Below are 22708 nucleotides of genomic sequence, written 5' to 3'. Positions count from 1 at the left end.
AGTTAATCTATTAGCAAGATTCAGTTCAGCTCCTACAAAGAGACACTGGAATGAGGTCAAACATGTGCTTCGTTATCTTCAAAGAACGATTGATTTAGGATTATTTTATTCTAACAAGACAAAACCAGTTTTGATTAATTATGCAGATGCAGGTTTCTTATCAGATCAACACAAAGGGAGATCTCAGACTGGATATGTGTTTACGTATGGAGGGAATGCGATTTTTTGCCGTTCTCAAAAGCAAACGCTCGTTGCCACATCATCAAATCATGCAGAGATTATAGCACTACATGAAGCAAGTCATGAATGTGTATGGCTGAGATCAAGGACGCAACATATCAGATACACCAGTGGTCTTCCAACAATCGAGGATCCATTCACACTTTATGAAGATAATGCCGTATGTGTTGCTCAAATGAAGGAATGATTCATCAAGAGTGACAGAACAAAATATATCCCTCCAAAGTTCTTTTTGTTCACTCAAAAGCTAGAGAAGAACAATGTTATCAGCACCCAGTATATTCGTTCTTGTGATAACTCATCTAATCTCTTCAGAAAGGCGCACCCCACTTCAACTTTCAGAAAACATGTTCATGACATTGGAATGCGTAAATTGCAAGATTTATAGAAAGAATGCACTTATGTCTGCATCAGGGGGAGCTTTGCATAATTATACCTTTTTTTTTCCTTACTGAGGTTTTTATCCTACCGAGTTTTTCCTAGTAAGGTTTTTAACGAGGAAGCATGAACAGGTAAATGTACCAATGAGCATCCCAAATGGGGGGTGTTGTAAATAATTGGTATGCTCAAAGGTCAAAAATATAGGGTAAATTAAAATAAAAAATATGGGGTAAATAATTAATTACCCTATACTTAAATTATTGATTAATGTAAACAAATTTTACTATAAATACACGAGGATGATTAAGTTATTTTTTTTTATTTTCATAACACTTCATATAATATATGTTACGAAAAGTTACGTGGAAAAAACATAAAAGAAAAAAAAATGGTTACATTGTCGGGTTGCAAGGTCTAGTGAGAACCACTAGCTAGACAAGACATAGACATCGATATTTTCCTTCTTATTTGGTGACTTGTCGAATGTTTCAAATAATTGTCACCTTAGAGTTTAGACATGACTATCAAACATATATCGATCATAAAATATATAATCATATTGCCCACTCTAACTTATTTATTTTTAATGAAATATGTATATACATATATATGAGAAATTGCACTAATTAATTAAGCTACTATAAACTACGTGGCAATTAGAAATAGCCATACTTTCATTCTCACTATTTTAAGCATGTTTTGTTTGTTAACTTTACTGTTTTGTCCTTTTCATGCTAATTTATTTTTAATACTAATTTGGAAGTTTTTGTTTAGCATTTAATTGACAATTTTTTTCTCTTATTTTTCAGTTCTATTTTTCCTTTATTGAAGCTCATGCATATCGATTTCATATCAATTGACTTATTAGTACTAATATATAAGGCATGCAGGTTTTTATAGATATATTAAAGATACGTTTATTATTATTTGTTTTTTTCTTAACTAACACTGAATAATACATTAGGTTTTTCTTTGAAAAAATTGTATTCAAGCAATTCTGAAAAATAAATTTATCGAAATAAAATTGTCATATGTTAATTTCATAAATAAATAAAAAAGTTTATAAATGGATTTGTTTTTAAATAGTTTTCTAGTTTGTTTGCGAACAATTAGCCATATATATTTCCTAAAATTTAGTTTTAAAAGTTGTTTGTTTTATAAAAAAAAGAAGAAGAAAGAATAACAATAAACACAAGTGTTTTTTTAAAAAGAAAAGGTATGTTTATTGATTTGTTTGTCTTAGAAATAAATAGTGATCTTAAAAATATTACTTTGTTATACAAATAAATTTATTTACTTTTAAGGACGAAATCAATGATTAGAATTAGTGATTTGTTTGTTTACAAATAGAAGTTTTTGTTTTTAGATACTTAATTTTTATTTTTTCCATAAAAAAAACTACAAAATGAACTCAATTGATCTTACTAAAAGTATTTTTTAATTTATTTTTTATTTTGAAATAACTTAGAACATTGGGAAAAAATGAGCAAAAAATATTCTTAAAGATGTTTCACAATGTATTTTTTTTTTTTTTTCAAAACCACAAAATTTGTGGAAACAAATCTATGTATACCTAATTACCTATTAATGTATTTATATTTTAAAAAAAAAAAGGTCTGACATAAAGAGAAAGAGAGAGATTGTGTTGGATACTTCTCACTCTTTGATTGGTCAACAACAAATTGCATTTAATGCTAAATTACACATCAAAATATTCAGATTGCATTACTCAACCAACGTAAACTTTTTTCTTTTGCTTTTATTTCGAAATTAGGAAGGGCATGTTAGACAAGTTAAATCCACTAAGTAGGCCTATTAGCTACTAATTTAAGACTTTAACTCATCTCAAAAACAGTTTTTGAGTTAAAAAAATTTGAAACAAAAAAGGAAAATGCGTTTGGTTTAATTTTCCGAAAATTTTTTTTAAAAAATTTTGTAGTTGTTTTGTAAAATAGTAAAGAAAACTGAAAACAAATAAAATGTATTTTTGGAAAAAAAAAAAAAAAAAATTATTCTCTTCTCTCATCCTTCTCATCATCTTCTCTTTTCATTTTTTCAAAAACAAAAATGTAAACTGTACCAAATACTTTTTTCATTTTTTTCAATTTCTCAAAAACAAAAATGAAAACTGTACCAAACAGCTTTTTGAAAACAACTGCAAAATAATTTTTCAGTACAACTACAAAAATTAGAAAAAAGAAAACAAAAACTTTTTGAGTTAACTACCAAACAACCCCAACAGTTGCTACCAAACAACCCCAACAGTTGGATATATATATATATATATATATATATATATATATATATATATATATATATATATATATCCATGATCAAATATAATAACGAGCAATTAGGTAAGTAGCGGAATAGCTTACTTTTCCTTTAAGAAATTAACCGAAATTTCATTTTCTTAAGAAAATAACCACCAGGCTTGCAGTAAATTGATCGAGTAAAAAGTAAATTAAACTAACTAAAATGAAATAAACTTTTGCTATAATCTTAAAATGAAACTTACTGCAGACCTAATAGATTATTTTTTTAATAAAATGAAACTTTAGCTAGAATCTTAAAATAAGTTGAGGGATTGATTAGTGGCGACAAATTCTTCATATAAAAATCAAATAGCCCACTTTAACACTTTTTATTTGTTATTTTGTTAAAATTAATGGATTAATAAACAAACTTCAGAAAAAATATGACAAATTCATAAATAACTTTACGACACTTCCTATGTATATTATAAATCTAACTAAGATCTATGATTATGTGGACTTTAGACTCGCATTTAAAATTCACGTAATCTAGATGGACTGGCCCTAAATACCACATATATAGTGTTGATGATCATTTTCCAATAACAATTTATGATGCTCAAGAGTACACGAATAATTTGAGGATCTTATAAAAAAATACAACAGACATAATCGGGGTGGAGGTTTTTCGAACTCATAAATTTTTTTTGCCATAAAGAGGTGTATGGTTCTTCATTGCCTATAAAACCAGAGAATCAAGCTATAATAGGCGCAAATAGATTTTTACTAATGTATGCTCCGACACTCAACATCAGTCATTTGTGCTTAGTGACTTGTGAGTCTATTAGCTTGTCTGTAGTTGTGTTTGTTGTGTGTGTGCGCGCGCGTGTGTACGTTTGTGCGTGTGTGAGAGAGATGGCTTTAGGAGGTCATTTTGTCGGGAGGGAAAAATTAGATGTTTCGCCAAGGAGAATGGCGCTCGAAGCGGGTACGTAGCCAAGGGAATGGTAAATGACATGTTGTGTGGCATGGTCAAGTAGTCAAGCTTGAGGGTGAGTGCCAAGCCGAGTGATGGAGACTGAGGGACGAACAGTTGAGCACCATGGCCGAATGGTTGAGTGTCGAGGCCAAAGATTGAATGGTCGAGCTCTAAGGTCAATGATTGAACAGTTGGGCACCATGGCCGAATGGGTAGGATAAGCATATAAAATTGTGAAAATTGCATGCGCGCGCGATTGTAGCTTTTTAAAACTAAATGCAAGAATATCATATCTATTAATTTTTTGTTGCAAAAATAACATTTTTAAAAATTATAAACAATTCTCTTTTTTATTATTATTAATTTGATGTAACCACGGTGGTTTTGCCCACATTTAAAAAAAAAAAAAAAAAATTGCTGATGTGTACAGATTACAAAAAATTGTTTACTATTTTGAATTCTATTTAACATTGTTTACTATTTACAATTTTGGATTCTTGTTTGGATACCTACTATTTAACTATATTACACTTTGAAAAAAAAAAGCTATTTTTTTAAAATCCTAAAACAATCGTTATTTTTAAAAGGGTAATTTTGCTTTCTATGAGTTAAAGAAAGGGAAATTCCATTTTAAAATGATAAATGGAATAAACTTGAAAATTATGTTCAAAGTGACAAATATGCCCTTTGGCACATAATTTTATAATTTAACTCATCACCTCTCTCACTCTCCCCGCCTATCCTAATTGGTTGCTGCAATCATCCTCGATCGGTTCAAGCTTCTTAAGTTGTTACTCCATGTCACTGACGCCATCCTCTCTTTATTCTCTTCTCGGGTTAGTGTTTTCATTTTTTCAAGTATTTTATGTTTGAGGTTAGATTGCATTTTTTTAATTGATTTGTGTTAGTTTAGCTCGAAATTGTATATTATTGATGGAATTGGTGATGATTTAGGTCGAAATCTTTGTTTATTAATTTATTTTATCAAAATATATGTTTAGTTTCGAATTTAAAGTTTTATCACTTTTTCGAGTGCATGTCTCATTCCAAATCTACGGTGACCGCAAGCTGCGAGCTGTTGTGATCATTGAAAAAAAAAACACAATTACGGAATTTTTAAGTAAATACTAACGCAAGAGACCGCAGTCCACCGTAAGAGACGGCAACCCACAACAAGAGACTGCAGTCCACCGCAAGACACCTCAAGAGGCCGCTGCCACGCATATAAAATGCAAATTTCACAGTCTGAAAGTACTCGTCAAACTTTCGGAGATTTGCTACAAAATGTTAACTACAAATTCATTACACTTTCCCTTTATTTATAGAATTTCTATGTCATTGACACATACAAAATAAAATTACCCTTTAAAAAATGCTATATTTAAAAGCACTATCTCTGTCATTTTCTATATGATATTTAATAATGTATATTAATAAATTTTGGAGCAAACTGAGGCATACCTTAAAATTTTGAATATGTAATACCTATAAATTTGGAAGATTTAGCAACGTAGCCAATGACTAAAATGATTTAATACATACTTGATTTAGACAACAAAAACAACGATCCGCTCATGATGCTATGAATCTATGAAACCAAAAAACATTTCGAGAGAATCAGAAATAACATAAATTTTAATATATTGCTAAATAATATGAATATTGTTATGAAAATAAACAAAAATAAATCATTCTCACCAATGGACTACTTCACTAGACTGCGTTCAGAGAAAATTTTCTTAAGAGAAACCAACGTATAAAGAAACAAACGTTTAGAGAAAGTGCGCAGCCAAATAATTCAAATTTTGAATTACTTAACGAATGAATATATACACAATAACTAATTCAATATCATCCGATTTACAACGCAACAAATTGGACTGCAAATGAAGAAATAAAATACTACGAAATAAAGCTTTAATGGCGTGTATTAAAGCTCACTAGGACAAAATACGTTATCCGGTGCGACGAATGTCGTACCCAATGCTTCAAATGTCGCACCTAAAAGTTTATTAGGTGCGACATTAGCTGTCACACCGGATAACCCGTGGCAGAAGATATTGGGTGCGACATGTCGCACCTAATAAGTACACCTTTAGGTGCGACACTTTCAGGTGCGACATGTCGCACCTAAAGTCGCACCTATTTTCCTGCCAAATTTTATAAAATTGGCGGGTAAATACATATCGGGTGCGACATGGTCGCACCGAATATGTTCGCGCCATGGTATTCGGTGCGACAATGTCGCACCGAATATGTTTGTTAAATTAAAAAAAATACAAAATTAAAAAAGTAAATTAAAATTCATTTAAAATTAAATAAAAATTAATTAACAAAATTCTAAATGAATTAGAAATAATATTCTGAAAATAGAATTCTTAATTAAAAATACAAATTCTTTCCAAAAAAAGCGAAAAAAATGAATTCCTAATTTTTTTTCTTATAAAACTTATCGATAGTAGAATTTCCTCTACCGAATAAGTTGCCAGAACTTCGAGAACCGCCAGAACTTAACGTTGTTTCTTCACATGTTGATCACTGTTATTTTAGTTCCTGTTTTGGTAATGATACGCCTCTTAGGGATTATAATATATATATATATATATATATATATATATATAAAGAGTGTGATATGCAAGGAATAAGGAATAAGCAAAACCGTAGAAAAACAAATGAGAAACTTATTATTGTGGAAATGAAATGAAGCAGCAAGAGAAGCAGTGGATGGAGTATTAAAGCAGAAAGAGAAGAGAGTGATCAGAGGCGTATCATTACCCACGGATTTGGGGGGTTCGAAGTTCAACGGGACAAGTGGTGGTTGAGGAGACTCGGTTTTCGTCCGAGAGAGGACGAACGCGTATGCGAACAGAGTCGGGGCTCTCGGTTTTCGTTCTCGGTGGTGTTCGAGGAGGGAGCGAGGTGGTGAAGTACCATGGAGCAAGGCCGGAGCGGTGTACGAGGTGAGGACTAGTTCGCCGGAGGATGTTCGGGTCGTTGTTTCGCCGACCAGGCTTGAGTTCAGCGCGGAGAATCAGAGCTTGGCTTGGGTTTCGGTCTTCGAGGGCTTCGACTGAGGTCGGGTGGGTCGGGCCTGGTCAGAGAGAGACAGAGTGAGATTGACGGAGAGAGGGTGAGAGAGAGAGAGAGAGAGAGAGAGAGAGAGTGAGGCGTACCTTGGAGGACGACGAGATTCACGGCGGAGGGGACGCAAGTTGCCGGAGAAAGGCCGAGTGGAGGCTGGTCGGAGAGAGAGAGAGAGAGAGAGAGAGAGTGAGATTGAGAGAGAGGGAGATATGCAGATAGATTTGAAACTCGGGTAAGGAAGAAGGAGTCTCGGGTATTTATAATACCCTAAACCTATTGGGTGCGACACTGTCGCACCTAATACACATATTCGGTGCGACATGTCGCACCTAATGTCGCACCGGATATGAAATCCGAAACCCAAAAAATTTCAGGGGAATACGGCTGACAACTTTAAATTTTAAAACTATTGGGTGCGACAACCGTCGCACCTATTAGTATTAGGTGCGACATTGTCGCACCTAATGACATTAGGTGCGACAAAAACATATCCGGTGTGACAGTGTCGCACCGGATACCACTAAAAATTAGCGAATTTTTTTATCATCTGGTAGAGTATCCGATGCGACAAGTCGCACCTAATATGAGCTTAGGTGCGACTTTTAGGTGCGACATGTCGCACCTAATACCCTTCCGCACCCAATATGTTAATTTGTATTAGTGGCTTTAATAACATGTATCAAAACGCCAAACTTAGGCTACATGTTTTGCCGAATTTTACTTAAAGGATAAACATGTAATTTGCTATATAAATAATTAAGCCACATCATCACTTGTGGCTATATATGCAACTTAGTTGAAACGTTGGGTAGATTGCAATTACAATGTTTCAAGTGGTTAAATATGTATAATTTTTTTATAAATTAATGTAAACTCTTTTATACCAATAAATTTTAAATACTAACACCCTTTCTATGACTTGTTGACTCTAATAAATCCTCAATAGATTTGTTTGGGTGTTTAACCTTCAACGAGGAAATATTATTGACGTTTCTCATTTTTTTTGTTATATAGATAAAATAAAAATATATGCCAACAAATTCCCAATGTGTACTTGTTCTTTGTTTGGAAATTAAATTCAGAACATTATTGAAAAAGAAAAAAGAAAAAAAGTTATTGGATTCTTGATTAGGTGAGACCGGTTGACAAAGATGAGAAAAAACATGGGCTAGGTAGCTCAAAAATAACAATTCAAAGATAAAGGTCCAGTCAGTTCTGCCCATTTTCCACGCTCACTCACACTGCTTTGTTTTTGGTTATCAAGAAAAGAATGGGCACTGTGAAGGACTCTTTTATTACATTACATCTCTTTCTCTCTCGGAAGTGATATTTGATTTGACAGTGTTGTTCTTTGCTCATAAATTATTAAGCTAAACCGTAGAGGGGCCTCTATTTCAATATCTAAGTTGTCCACTTGCCAATCACTCCTTTCATAATTTTAATTAGAATAAATGACGTCATTGGCGATTGTTCACTTCGGTCTATGAACTCTCAAATCTGATTGGGTAGTGTTTGAACCAATGATCGAAATACTATTACCGTTATCGTTCCGAGTTTCAGAATTTACTGGTAACCTCTGATACCGTAAAAGAATACCGGGGAAAGCAGGAAAAAAAACCGGTACCGTTGAACTTACCGTTACCGTAGAGGAATACCGTCAAATACCGTATTTACCGATGAGAATTCAGAAAAGAAATATACAAAAAAAACATACAAAGTACGTAGGATAAAATTCATAAAATTAAAAATAGTGTAGAATGTTTCAACACAATACCAAATTACAAACACAAAAAAAAAGTAAGTTCAATAGTACAAACCAAAATGATAAAGTTCAACACAATCCACCAAATACTATAGTTCAACAAATTCAACATAAAAGGGATATAAATGAAATGACTACTCATAGCGACCATATGCAGCGGTCATACAGTAATCATACCAAGTCATATTATGAGCACATGCACGAAAGTACCTGTCCAAGTGATAGTCGTACTCATACTGAGATGAAGCAACAGACATGGAGTGGAGGAGATAACTTGAAACTGGTCTCACCGTTTCGGGAGCTTGACTTGATGCATAGTAGTCCTAGTTGTAACTGGAAGATTTGTCATCATAAGAGGACTTCGTGCCTTGAGGACCAATTGATACCGATCCGAAGTTATATGACAAGTCATCAACGTCATTGCTAGACATAAATGACATGACATCATTCATACCTCCGCCCTGACCTCCGCCTGTATCCTAAACAAAAAAAGGCAGGGTGATGAAGACGATCATAATCTTCTTCCGATGGTGCGTATCCAACTTGAACACCGCCGACATCACCAAATGAACCTCCAGCACTAAAGGAACCTCCAGCCCGATATGAACCTCCACCACCTCCTCATGATCCACCTTCATCTCCACCTCATCCGCTTGATCTACGACTTGAACCTCCGCCATCTGAATCCAAACTGTCTCCGGATCCGCGTTGAGGTTGGACGTCCTCGTTCAGCACTCGCTCCGGATCAACTCCATGCTCTGGAGCCGCTTCAGCTACTGTCGGATCCAGGTTCTGGTTGACGTCGTCCATGTGAACTTCGTCAATCCAACGGAGCATTTCGTCGTCTCCCTCATTGTCATTCCCCGAGCGTTCGAAAGCTCGTTCGATGATATCCAAAGGATCCATCGGGGTGAGGTTGTTGTCGTGAATCCAAGTTGCTTTTCGGAGCTGCAACTTCATGTTGTATGAGCAGAAAACAAGCTTCTCGAGTCTGCTGTACGCTAGACGGTTCCTTTGTTTTGTGTGGACGAGGGCAAATGTACTCCAATTCCTCTCACAAGCGGAGGCGGATGAAGTTTGTGATAAAATTCGAATGGCCAACGTCTGTAAAGTCGGGGTCCAATTTCCGTAAAGCTCTCACTCACTTGCAATCATGTGATATAAATCATATCATGTCATTTCATTCCATTCCATGACATAGTTAATGCATACAATTCATCTCACAAGCTTACTTGCACAAAGGGTGCCTCGTGCCGAAACAACACTTCTTTGTGAGAAGTCCCCTCATGCGTCTCGAAATGCAATTAACTATAATTACAAAATCAAATAAGACTCATATATTCATAATGTCATATATCTTGTAACAATTTATACCTCTCTCCCAAGAGTTGGCCCATCAAGATCCAGATGCAAGAAGTCGAACACCTTTGTGACAGCGGCCATGTGAGTATTGTTCATGGCTATATCCGAGTTAAACAGCAACTTTGGATTTAAGAAGAAAGCTGCAATGTGTAGTTGATGTTCCATTTGAGTACTCCATCTGTGGTTCACGATGTCGATGACCCATTTCTTTCCACTCATCGCTTCCAACTTTTTTTTCATCTCGTGGAAATCGTAGTATAGTAATCCCATCGTGGGATGCACCTCAGTGTCGACTAATCGAAGAGTGGTGTACATCGGCTCGAATATGGCACACACTTCGTCCACCGAATGCCAAAACCTGGGGTTTAAACAAGTCACGGATATGGATCTACTTGTAGGTGTTGCACTCAATTTGGAATCATCCCACCATTGACTACTGAACATCGTCCTCAACGCAGCTCTCTTATCTCGGAGAATTCTGAGAGCTAGATAGTTCGTGGCAAATCTTGTTACGCCGGGACAGATGATTTCACCTGGGGATGTGTCCCGTAACTTGGACAGCACAGTGCTTGGATGCATCAACTGACTTTAAGAACACCGTTGCACCAGCACAATAAACCATAATATTTATGATGCTCAGTCTGATCGGTCCCGTCCAACCATCAGTGAGTATGGTGCATCCGTATTTTACCAACCGCTTCTTTTGTTCTTCAATGTAGTTCTCCATGTCTGCAACCTCCATATCGAGGTACTTGTTATGAATTTCATACGGAGATGGTATAGGAACATTAGGACCTGCAATATGCCAATATACATCATGTTAACGTCTCAAGAACACATGCGATTCGACAATATGGAAATACAATTAGTGATCACGAATTGAGGATTACCTAGATCTTGAGCGGTCGCTATCATGTTTTTTTAACTCATGCGAGTCCGCCTTACTCGCCGGCACATGTTGGTGAACAAAGAATTTTGTTATGGATCTTCCGAGTCACGTTCTCTTCTTCGGCTCCACCATCTCATCAAATTTTTTTTTGCTTAGCACTCGCTAACTTATATAATGACGGAGCAGCTGGTGGAGATTTTGCCGTACAACCACTGCCGGGCCCCGACATCATCCGAGCCTCCCATTCTGTCTGAGCCGCCTCTTGTCTTGACCTCTTCATCACTGCTCGTAATTGAGCTTCATAGTTTTCTTCGTCTGATTCTTCCATGCCAACAATTTTATTCAATGTCTTACGAAGCGTAGAATCCAATGACTGTTTCTTCTTTTTTTACGACATTGCGTTTAAGTAAAGCTTGCATCTCTGTTTTCACTTCAGGGGGGACTTTTTCACAGAATTTGACACTCTTGGTTGGGTCTACATGGGCTACGTGGGTTTTCGCTCTCGTGATGCCGCCACCTCCCATAATGTGCTCGCAAAATATACACTGGTGAGCGCTACTTTTTCCGGGAACGGGTGTACAATACCTCCTAGCTGGGTCGGGGGCCGACATTCTTGCAAGTTGTAACCTACAAATTAACAAATCACCTTTAGTAAATTTAATTAAACTAACAATCATGAATCGTATTCACAAGATCTAACATGTTCCCGGATCTAAATGAAAATTTAAAATAATTCATAACAAAGTTCAACATAACCATAATCATCACTAACTAATAAAAAAATTACAATAAAATTCGGATTAATTACAAAAAAATTATAAACATGAACACAAACTCTAAAATTAAAAACAATTCATAATAATTTCGTCATAAATCAATAAACAAGTTCAACATAACCTTAATCATCACTACCTAATCAAAAAATTACAAAATAATTCGAATTAATACAAAAAAATTATAAACATGAACACAAACTCTAAAATTAAAAACAACTCATAACAATTTCTTCATAAATCAATAAACAAGTTCAACATAAACTTAATCATCACTAACTACTCACAAAATTACAACATAATTCGGATTAATTACAAAAAAATTAGAAACATGAACACAAACTCTAAATAAACACTACATTTATGTTCACAACTATCAATTTATACTTAATCTTCAAGAATTATCAAGAAATTTCAAAAATTAGACTCAAATTCATTAAAAAAACATAAATATGCCGGGAAGCTCATCGGAAAAGGCGGGTATCGGCGGGATCTGGGAAGAACGCACCTAAGACGCGTCGGGAAGCAGGCGGTACGGCGGGATCCAGACGGGATCTGGGAAGAACTAACCTAGCTCGAGGCGGAATTTTGGAGAGATGTAACCGGACCGGGAAGTGAGAACTGGGTTCCTTCCCGGGTCCCTGTCCGGTTCCCCCGGAATCACCGGAAACATCCGGTTTTGGTGGTTCCGGTGCCGGAGAGTTCAAAAAAGGGGGATCCCGTCCGGTTTTTCAATCCATGGTTTGAACTATAATTATTAATTTTTTTTGGTCCTTTCGTCTATATTTTTGCATTCCGTCAGTTAAATTGACATGTTTATCTCACGACTTGTTAAAAAAAACTTAAAAATAAAAAATAATATAAATAAAATGAACATATTATAAAACATCTCATACCACACACAAACACACGTATATGCACACACACACACATTATGAGCAAAAAAAATAATACACTCGTACAAATTACACACACACAAAATGTTTTCAGAAAAAGCCCATACATTTAACAATAGAAAAAATGTGTTGATGATTATCTTCCAAAAACAATCACTTGAGACATCGTTACTGTGAACAGGTCATTGAATCCCTGCTTTACACAGATCAATGGCAACACAAACAGAACAATATAATTATCCCAAAATTCTAATATATGAGCACTGAGAGACGTACAAAGATTTCACATCACTCAGGTAATCTGTGTTTCTAGAGATGGCAAAACTTGAAATGCCGGTCCAAAAAAAATTAACCCTATTTTTAAACATTGGCAATATAACAAGAGCTCAAATTCAAATGCCATATCCGACTAATTACTGAAATCATAGCCATAAATCTCATCATCAATTTTTTAGATATATTTAGAACAAATAAAATACCCTAAAATCAATGACCGTTAAAAGCAAAATTGAAAAATGACAATTTCAAGAACACTTAGATCGAGAATCACGAGATCGCAAAACGAAACTACAACTAAAAAAATAGATAACAAAGTTTTCATCATATATAAAATTAATAAAGTTTGATAGAGATTAGTCCATACAAAAATAGATATCGGAATCAGAAACAAACCCTAAATGTACGGTAATCATCAATAACAAGGAAGCTACAAAATACCCTATCTATCTAGACTAACTCGCGACGGAATTAACCTTGAAATCACGAACGAGAAGAGAACCCTCTGTCGTTGCTTACGGCAGCGGTGACAGAGGACGATCTGGAATTGACAACGTCGAGCATCCGCGTGCTGATCTCCTTGTAGTAGAGTTGGAGGATCTGGATTCTGTCATCGTCGCCAGCGGTGGAGAAAGCCTCTTCTTTGAATAAATTGGGGCTTCTCTATTTATTTATTTTTTATGTTTTTTATTTATTTATTTTGTAAGATTACAAATTTATCTTTATTTAAGAGGCACGTGACACACACGTGTAAAACTTAGCTGACATATTGGAAACAAAAAAAAAAATTAATTAATCGAAGTGACAAAAAATTTAAAGTTCAAACACCACTCAGCCAGATTTGAGCGTTCAAAAATCGAAGTGACACAACTATCATAGTATATGGGACAACAGTGTCATTTATTCTTTTAATTAACTAATTTCATTTTATTGTTAACAATGAAATCTCCATATAAGACAAGACACGTTGAAAAATGAGTTTACAGTTTTAGGCTACTGTGCAATGATGCTTGAGCTTTGTTTTACTCATGATGTCATTCCCTTTCAAAAGCTTAATTATCTGCTGATTTCACGTCTTATCATGTTTGTGCAGAATCGACGCGAAATTATTATCAGCTAGGTTAACGTACATTTAAAGTTTAAAGACCTGTTAGGGTTACCTGGAAAAAGGCTATATTACTGATATATATCTGAATAACCTGATTTATAGGAGAGATGCTAATTTACAAGTGTGATTAGGATAGCATTCATATGATGTTAAATTATGACTCAAATCTCAATCTGTTTTTGCTAAAATGATGATTAGAAAATTATATCAGTCCTTTTTCATAGAAAGGGACAAAGGGTTGAATTCTTGGCCCGATATTTAATTACAAACACTGATATCTACCCCAACCAAATTAGTTTATTGTCTGTAAAAAGAGAAGAAATTATCCATTCATCAGCATTCATATTGGCCTCCCTCGTGAAAACTTAACTCTCGAAAAGATAGACAACAAACTCTCATCCTCAATCCAAGAGGTAAGAACATCTCTCTCTCTCTCTCCCTCTCTCTCTCTCTCCGAGTATATAACAGATTAGAGAGTGATGGGGATGGGTTGGTTATATTAATTTGGTTTATCTCTTTATTGGGGGAATTTATATGATCCTAATCCTAGATGAATAAAAAAAATGTTTGAATTATATAAAAGAAAATGTGTGCCCATCAAGAATCTCTCTTCATCTTCTTTTGTAATCTCATCCATGGAATTACATAAGTCGTATATATGTATATATATAATTCATCTAAAATTAAGATTCTGTATATGCGCCAATCTAGTACTTCAAAGGAACATGAAATTATTTCTGTGTGCATTATTATGCACCCTTCAAAGGAACATGAATATTTTTTTGCCATAGCCAATTAGTCCAACATGTTTGGATGAGATTATCGACCATCAGTCACGACTAGATAGGAACAATATGGTCATGAATATATTTATAACTATCATATCTTGCTGTAGTCCTTTGGGTACTTCAAAATTATTGTATGTATTTGTTTGTTGGATATGTATTCCTAAATTTTTATACCTATAAAAAAAATAAAGCATTGTATTTAGCGTGAACAAAAATATATTTAAGCGTTGTCGTATTGCTTTGTCAGGAAGTCACTCTAATACTATACCAAAAAATAAAAACAAATAAAATTCTCATACTAGAATTCAATACTTCAGTTCGAGGGATAAGAACTATTATTAGCTCTACAAATTGGAAGAGCCTATAACAGTTATAGCAGTGTCGCACAGATCAATATGAGACTATTTCTGTATTTCTTTGTAATACTTTGAGAATATTTCTGTCTCTGAACTGACAGAATAAGAGAATTCAAGGGAAACTCATAACTAGAAACAAAAGTGAATGTAATGTTTGACTTTTTCTTAATAAATATTTGGTTTCCAATCGTATCAATATTTTATAATGTTGTAAAACAATCACGAATTTTACATAAATGCGCAGTAGCAATCAAATTAGGACATTATTTATTGTGAATTTTTCTTTCTTAAAGAAAAGCACAAGTAACTATAGATGAACATTTTTTTATTATTAAATAAATAAAGCGTTAAATAAGGATTAGCAATCTGCTACCCTTTATAACATATGATACTTATAGGACTTTGCAGACCGAAATAATTAGTCAAATGTTAATGGTGGAATTAGTACTACATAGAGTATTAGCCTATATATAATAAGCTGAATCATAATCATTTGTTCAACATGTAATCAAATCGTTATCTCAAGATTCATTTTATCAAGAAGAAAAAAAAGCCTAGTACTTCTAGAGTTTGGGCATGTAGCTTACTCACAAATATAACTTGAGAAAATAATTATTTGGGAGGGAGAAATTAGTTTAATCTTTTGATAAGGGGCTCATCAAAAAGATATATTGATAAAAGCCAAATGTTTAAATTACAAGCACAAAGAAAATTCAAAAACTTCTACAGAAAAAAGATGAAAAGTGAACCACAAACAATCATCAATACAACAAAATAACATGTGGGTTATCTGTCTATGCACGTAACCAGTCATTCTCAAATTACTATACGAATCACGAGCCAAAATGTTGGTCCTCACCTATTCTAGATTGCGGTTTTAAGGGTCTTGCCTGACTGAGATCCACGCCCTAAAAAAATCATATCTTAGACCTGAAGAAATATTCAAAATTACTCCAATTAAAAATCGGGCGGTCTGATCAAATAAGTCTAGATTATTGAAACATAATAATAATAAAAAAAAACATGAAGAGTAAAATAAAAATACCTTCTCATAGGTCAAGAATCCTCCATTAGTGAAGACCATTGGAATCTCCTCTTTAAATTCTCGTTTATCTTGTAATACTAAGACTATAGTTTATCCATAGGATTCGAAAGTTCTTATTAATTCGCCAACACGAAAAATAATGATTTATCATTTGATTTCATTTTACCTTCAGAAACATAAAAAAAGAATAGAACGCTTGATCACAAATTTAGGTATTGATTAATGATTATGTTGTACATTCATAATTCATAATAGGATCTTATAAATTATTTGTATACTCGATTTAACGTGAGAGTTGGACTTGAATACGACCAAATTATTACCGTTAGATAACATTTTTTCTACTTTTAATCAAAACTATAATTTGGACAAATCTACCCAATATACAACTACTCCTTTACCATCTCTTTATTTATTTTTTCTTCCTTTCTCTATTTTCCCTCTCTCTCAGACCATTACCACATTCACCACCACCACCACCAACAGCCCTTAAAATATTTCACTTCACAGAGAATTACTGGGAATAAAATAGAAACCGAGAACTTTAGAGAGAGAGAGAGAGAGATGAATAAGAGCGATCTCGTTTCGGATCTTGAGTGAGTTTCGAACCAGACCGATCGAAGCGAAGCCGTGCGAGTGTGGATGGCGAGGACTGGCGTTTTCGACTCTAATCCGGGAGCCGTGGCGGCAAGAGTGACGGAGCTGAAGGAGTTGTAGAGGCTGGTGAGAGCGATCGTGGATGAAGAGGATTTCAAGACCGAAACAGTCGTTAAGGCCAGAGAGGCATTGTTTGCTCTGAAGGAGCTGAAGATGAGGAAGAAGCGATCGGCGTCTCTGAAGGTCGATGATGGCCTCTCGTGTCCTCGGGAGTTTCGATGTCCTCTCGTGGTTGAAATTCTTTCTTTTTTTTCTTTTTTTTTTTTTGGAATTCGACTTGTGGTGGTGGAAATTGTCGAAGACGCCGTGTTATTAATTTTTTTTTTTCTTCCTGCAATTGTCTTAAATTCGTTCTTCTGTGTTTTGAATTATACGGATTGTATTTAAATTAAGGATTAAAATTGATGTTTTCTTTCTCCGGCCAAGTTATGTATGAATGAAAATAATTCTTGTAAAAAATTTCAACTATCATTGGCTAGATATTTTGTTTCTGTTTTGCTTTTCGATCCAAGTCTTTATATGATCTAAAAAATTGAAGAGGAAAAAAAAAAGTTACAAGAACAGGGAAAAAATTAAAATATTGTAAGTTGGATTAATTGTCGGAATATATGGTTATAAATGCTTATCTACTCGCATAAATATGTTTATAAATGTCACGTGTAGCTTAGATCAATCGATGCCCTAAAGTGATGGTTTTGAGTCGTTAAAAGTTTTGACTTAATACACACCAAACACACCAAATTAAGTTAGTTTTAACATAACAGATATAAAAAGTCACTTTTAATTACATTTTTTTTTTATAAACACAACTTCTCCTTCTTGAACTCAAATTTGGTGAAAGCAAAATAGAAAATAAATTGTCTTGAAAGCTTGAAACAATTTGCATACAAATTTCTAGTTATATTTCTAAAACAATTATTTGAGCTTTAAAATTTAAATTATTATCGTAATTATTAATTTTTTTTTGGTCTTGATTTTCTATATTAAGAGAGAAGATGAATTGATTAACTCTAAAAAATAAGTGAACAAATGTGGAGATGATGAAATTTTTAAGGCCTAATATTCTCGATAACTTAAATACATATAATTTTCTTTCAAATTACATTTACATGGCTCTTTTTTTGAGGTGCATACGCATAAACTTTTGCGCAATTGCAGTATTATACAAATAATTTTTTTGAAGATACGAAATGGCAGACTCTACTGTGTGAAAACAATCGACTGTAATAAACATTACTCCACAAACCGAATGTAACTAATGCCATTAGCCATCTGATTCAATAGAACTCTGTGAGCAATGCTTTTAAGACAGAATAAGTATTTCTTGTTGTTCTCTAACTGATTTCTTTATATTTTCCTAGTCTTCTTAGACTTTTCACCCAGATTAAGTAGCTTATATAGAATCTGTGCTGAGAAAAATTGAAGTCGTGTATATAATTAACTATGAGGGTGTAATCGATCTGTTGTCATAACAGCAAATACAATAAAGATCGCAAGTAATATCCACCACCAAATGTTAGTTTATTTTAACAAAGATGCAATTTTTTGATCCTCCGTATCATAACTTTAGGCAGAAAAAAAAGGAACGTCTAAAAGAAAATGAACAAAAGACGGAGTCAGAAACATCATGCTAAACTAAAGATCTCTTCTTCTTCTTTTTCATTCTTCCTCAAATCAATAACTTGTGATAATATTTGCAATGCAAGAGCAAGAACACAGAGGTTTGAGATTGAAAACATGCCTCAACTTGTCTCGATCGGATTATCGTCGGCCTTGATCTTTTTGCTCGGCAACACTTGGACCACCATATCCACAAGATCATCCACACTGTCACCGAACCGCTTTTCGCATTGCTCAATCATCTGTACAAACATCATATAAACACAGACTATGAAATTCAAAACTTCCAAGTTCAACAACACTACTTGATCACAGCATAAATACACGACTTTTCTTTCACTATTTTTTTTTTTTTTTGGTACCGAGTAGATTTCAACTGGGGCCGACGGCCTGATGTTCATGATGTTGAGAACTTCGGCTTTGGCGAGATCATATTTTTTGCACTTCTCGACGAACTCCAAGATATTTTCTTCGGTTTGATTACAAGCCGCGGTCTCAACCAAGTAGTCATACACCTATAGAAACACCAGATTGAAAATCTAGGCTACAACACACCATGACACTCTAATCAAAGTAAAATTGAATATTTACACGTACTTTATACTCAGACGGTGCCACATTGGCGAGAACTCGGGTCGGGTCTTTTGAAGCGCCTTTCGATCTCAGAAAGTTGAGCACTTCAAAATTGGTCAGTGGACCAGCATTAGGTTCTAGTCTGTACGAAAAAAAACATAAATATATATATATATATGATAATGGAGTCAAAACAAAAACAAAAATTGGGAATATCCAATGAAGCGAAGTTTGGGAACATACATCTTCATTATTTGAAAATACTAGAGCCGGTGAGATTCAAGTTCTTCCTTAAGCTGTATAAGCTGATAGAAATTGATTAAAGAGAGATTAAAATGAAGCCAAGCGAAACATTCAAAATTTAGGGTTTCTTGATGACTATTCAAAAAGAGCTTACCTTGGTTGAATAATCTTCGGCAAGATTCGACCCTCTTTTTTCCTTTTTCCCTCTTCTTCACCGAAGCTCTCTTTCTCGGTCTCACTCTTTTTTTTTTCTCAGTGTCACTCTTTCTTTTTCTTTTTATTCTGCTTCTCGTTGCCATGGTCGAATGAAGGGGATGAGTGAAGTTCCATAATTGCTCATCTAAGTCATCAAAATGTATTGCTCCTTCTAATTTTCACCCCAAAACATCTTTTCCTCTCTTTTGATTATTACAAATGGGTCCTTTTTCATTAATGCATAGGATTTTACTCATGATTGAAAGGAAATAATTTTTTTATAAATTAATTAAATACTTTTCTCTTTAAGTGAAATTTATATAACATATATTTAAGTTTTTTTATAAGAGAATTGTCACCAAATAAGCTACTTCAAACGTGTGATTCTCATTTTAGCCAACGTTTCATTTAAAAAAAAATAGTCATCATGCTGATGTAGCTGATTTTTTATATCCTTATTTTTATTATTTAATTAATTAAAATTTTTGAAATTAAAAAGAACCAATTTATCAATAAAATCTCTCTCATTAGTAGGATCTCACGCTCTCTATCCTATATCTCTCATCTTTTTTCAAATTTCTCTCTCCTTCTCTCCAAAATTGCACACACACACTCTCTCTAAAATCGCTCTCTGATGCAATACTTGAACATGAAGTCGAATTTCGCAAATCGGTATAGATTTTTGAGTGAAACAGGCCAATACAATGTTTTCGTTTTTATCTGATTTAGGATTTAAAAAATTAGGGCTTGATTTGTTTGTTGTTTTCAATAGATTGCTTGATGTAGAGCTCACAACCGAAGAACGGGGCTAGGGTTAGGGTTTGAATATCGACGCGAAGATCATAAAAATGATTGTAAATTATTTCTTCTAAATCGTGTTCACTTAATATTTGTAATAACTGTTAATAGGTAACTAGATTTATGATTTTTTGTCTTTGTTTTTCAAACTACGCAATCAATAGTTTTCAATATCTGTTATTGGGTTTCCAGGTTTACGTTTTTCGAAATTTTATAAAAATATGTGCAATTAATATTCGTTAATAATTGTTAATAGTTTGGCGTCTTCATCTTCTTCTGCGGGAACTTTTTGTTCTTCTCGGTTTTGTTTTTGTTAATGAAGAGTGACGGTTTTTTATTTATTTTTTTGTTAATTTACTAAATTTGTGGGATTATAATTATCATACTTTTTTTTTTACAAAATGTCTTAAAATAGATAATTAAGGGTATTTAGGTAAAATACTAATATGTTTTTTTGTCTAATTACCATAAATTAATCAAACTATGGCTACATTGCAATCCTATGTTTCAATTTGATTAGATCCCTTTAGTGCCCTTTTTATAATTTAATCTCACCTTCGAGACATTTTCTTAATTTTGAGAATTAACTGAAAAAATTTTGTTCGGTAATTTAATTATTCGAGACCTTCTAAAACTTCATACGATTAAATATTTTATGTTTCCATCCTCGGACCACTCTCGTCTCTGAGATATATTTATTTGTAACAATTAAAGGTTTATTCTGTAAATATAAGTATTCAAAACCTTCCATTCGAGGTTTAAATTTACAAAGGTAAATCCATATACTTTGCAAAAAAAATCTTGGATCTGAGCAAGGTTTAAAATTTCAGGGTATTTTTTGGGAAGTCTGGCACAATTCTATCACGTTGGTCGTTTCGCGTCATTATTCATCGATCTGTCGTCGATTTATCGTTGTTTTTTCACCAAAGTGACGCTATCGTTGCCCATGATCGTGTAAGCAGATGGTGTTCGGGGACACGGTGGAGTAATTTTGCCCGAAGCTTTGAGATTTCGACACATCCTTTGCAAAATCAACATTATTTCAGTGATTTCGCCATGAAGTCGTCATTTTTCTTGTCGTTCGTCGTCGTTGCTGCGTTGGCCAGATCTTCAAAGATCTTAACGTTTTTATTTTATTTTTGTGAAATCGTGAAACAGAGAGAAAAAAAGAAAAAGAAAAGAAAAACATGAAGAAAATAAAGGTAGAGGTAGAGGGAGTGTGCGTCATTTGGTTTTCTATTAAAAAAAAAAACATTGTATAATAATATCACCAATTAATGATCATTATAATGTTATATCACATCACAACACTTTTAATGATATTGGTAACCGAGAATAATGTGAGTCTAATACTGATTAATTGGACAAAGGTTTTTTTATTTTCTTTTTCTTTTTTCTTTTTATGGTAAGACTTTTTATTCAATGAAATCGAAACTTATTTATGCTTATGATATTTATTTTTTATATTTAGAATTATGAAATATTATTTTCGTCGGCATTTCCGTATTTTATCGTAATTTTTGTCGAATTTTTTTCTTTCCAAATTTTCACATTATTTTCGTCGCAATTTTCATCGGCTACCGCAATTTTCAATTTTTCAGATCATCGGTACAAAATCGGCCGTCAGCATTTCAAACTTGGATTTGAGTATGAAATTACAAATAAACTAATTCACCCTAAAAAAATCACATTTTTACAAATAGTTGAACTTTTGTTCATAATTTAATATAAAAAAAATACGGATAAAAAGGAATACGATTAGTTCCAAGTTTTCAAAGTACATGGACTACTGGTACACAAAAAATAGACTTAGTATGCTACAAAATTTCATTTGTTCATTGTTTAAGATCTCACTTGTAAGAAAAATAATTTCAAACACAACTTGAAAAAACACTATCTTTTTTTTAAAAAAAATTTAAAACACCACTATTTTCAAAATTTTATACTTGTTTTTCTTTTTAGGGCAAAATTTTGCACTTTAGAAATAAGGAAAATAATACATATATACCATGTATTTTAGTGAAATATCGAGTTTAACCTCTGATTTTCAAAAGTGTCGAATTTATACATTTTTTTTTATTTAAATGACGAAATTATACCTTAAAATAGATTACAGCGCAACAAATCTAACTTTTACTGCTTTTTCATTGATGTTGACTCTGATATAAAAACCGAACCAAACCCTAAACTAGTACCCTAACTTTCAAATTCCTAATTTTGTAACAAAAAATAGTCCTAAATTGAAATAGACTAATAAAATTCATACATAGCTTCCTTATGTGTTTGAATTGCAACTCTAAGTCCCAGATTTCACGCTCGAATCAGTGATATTGATGACTATCGACTGTCGATTTTTACCCATTTCCTCTGTTTGCGTTCTCCACGATTCATAAATTGCTTATGAGAAATTGCCCCATTTGCCACCAAT

At 33.6% G+C, this 22708-nt stretch overlaps 1 protein-coding gene across 1 annotated transcript; it reads right to left on the bottom strand.

Moving 5' to 3' along the window:
* Positions 1-18552: 18552 nt before the first annotated feature.
* Positions 18553-19585, bottom strand: LOC149393165 (RNA polymerase II, Rpb4, core protein). Its single transcript, XM_089617364.1, has 5 exons — positions 19442-19585; positions 19288-19349; positions 19069-19186; positions 18834-18986; positions 18553-18713 (listed from the first exon to the last, which is right to left on the bottom strand). The coding sequence occupies exons 2-5, from the start codon at positions 19293-19295 to the stop codon at positions 18594-18596; spliced, it is 399 nt and encodes a 132-aa protein (XP_089473490.1). The 5' UTR covers positions 19296-19349; positions 19442-19585; the 3' UTR covers positions 18553-18593.
* Between the last annotated feature and the right edge of the window lie 3123 nt (positions 19586-22708).

This window comes from Urtica dioica, chromosome 6 (genome assembly GCF_054948205.1).
Source record: "Urtica dioica subsp. dioica isolate 48M chromosome 6, U.dioica_male_clone48M_v1_H2, whole genome shotgun sequence".
Lineage (NCBI taxonomy): Eukaryota > Viridiplantae > Streptophyta > Magnoliopsida > Rosales > Urticaceae > Urtica > Urtica dioica.
The sequence above is the reverse complement of the archived record's forward strand: the minus strand, read 5'-3'. Positions and strand labels throughout refer to the sequence as shown.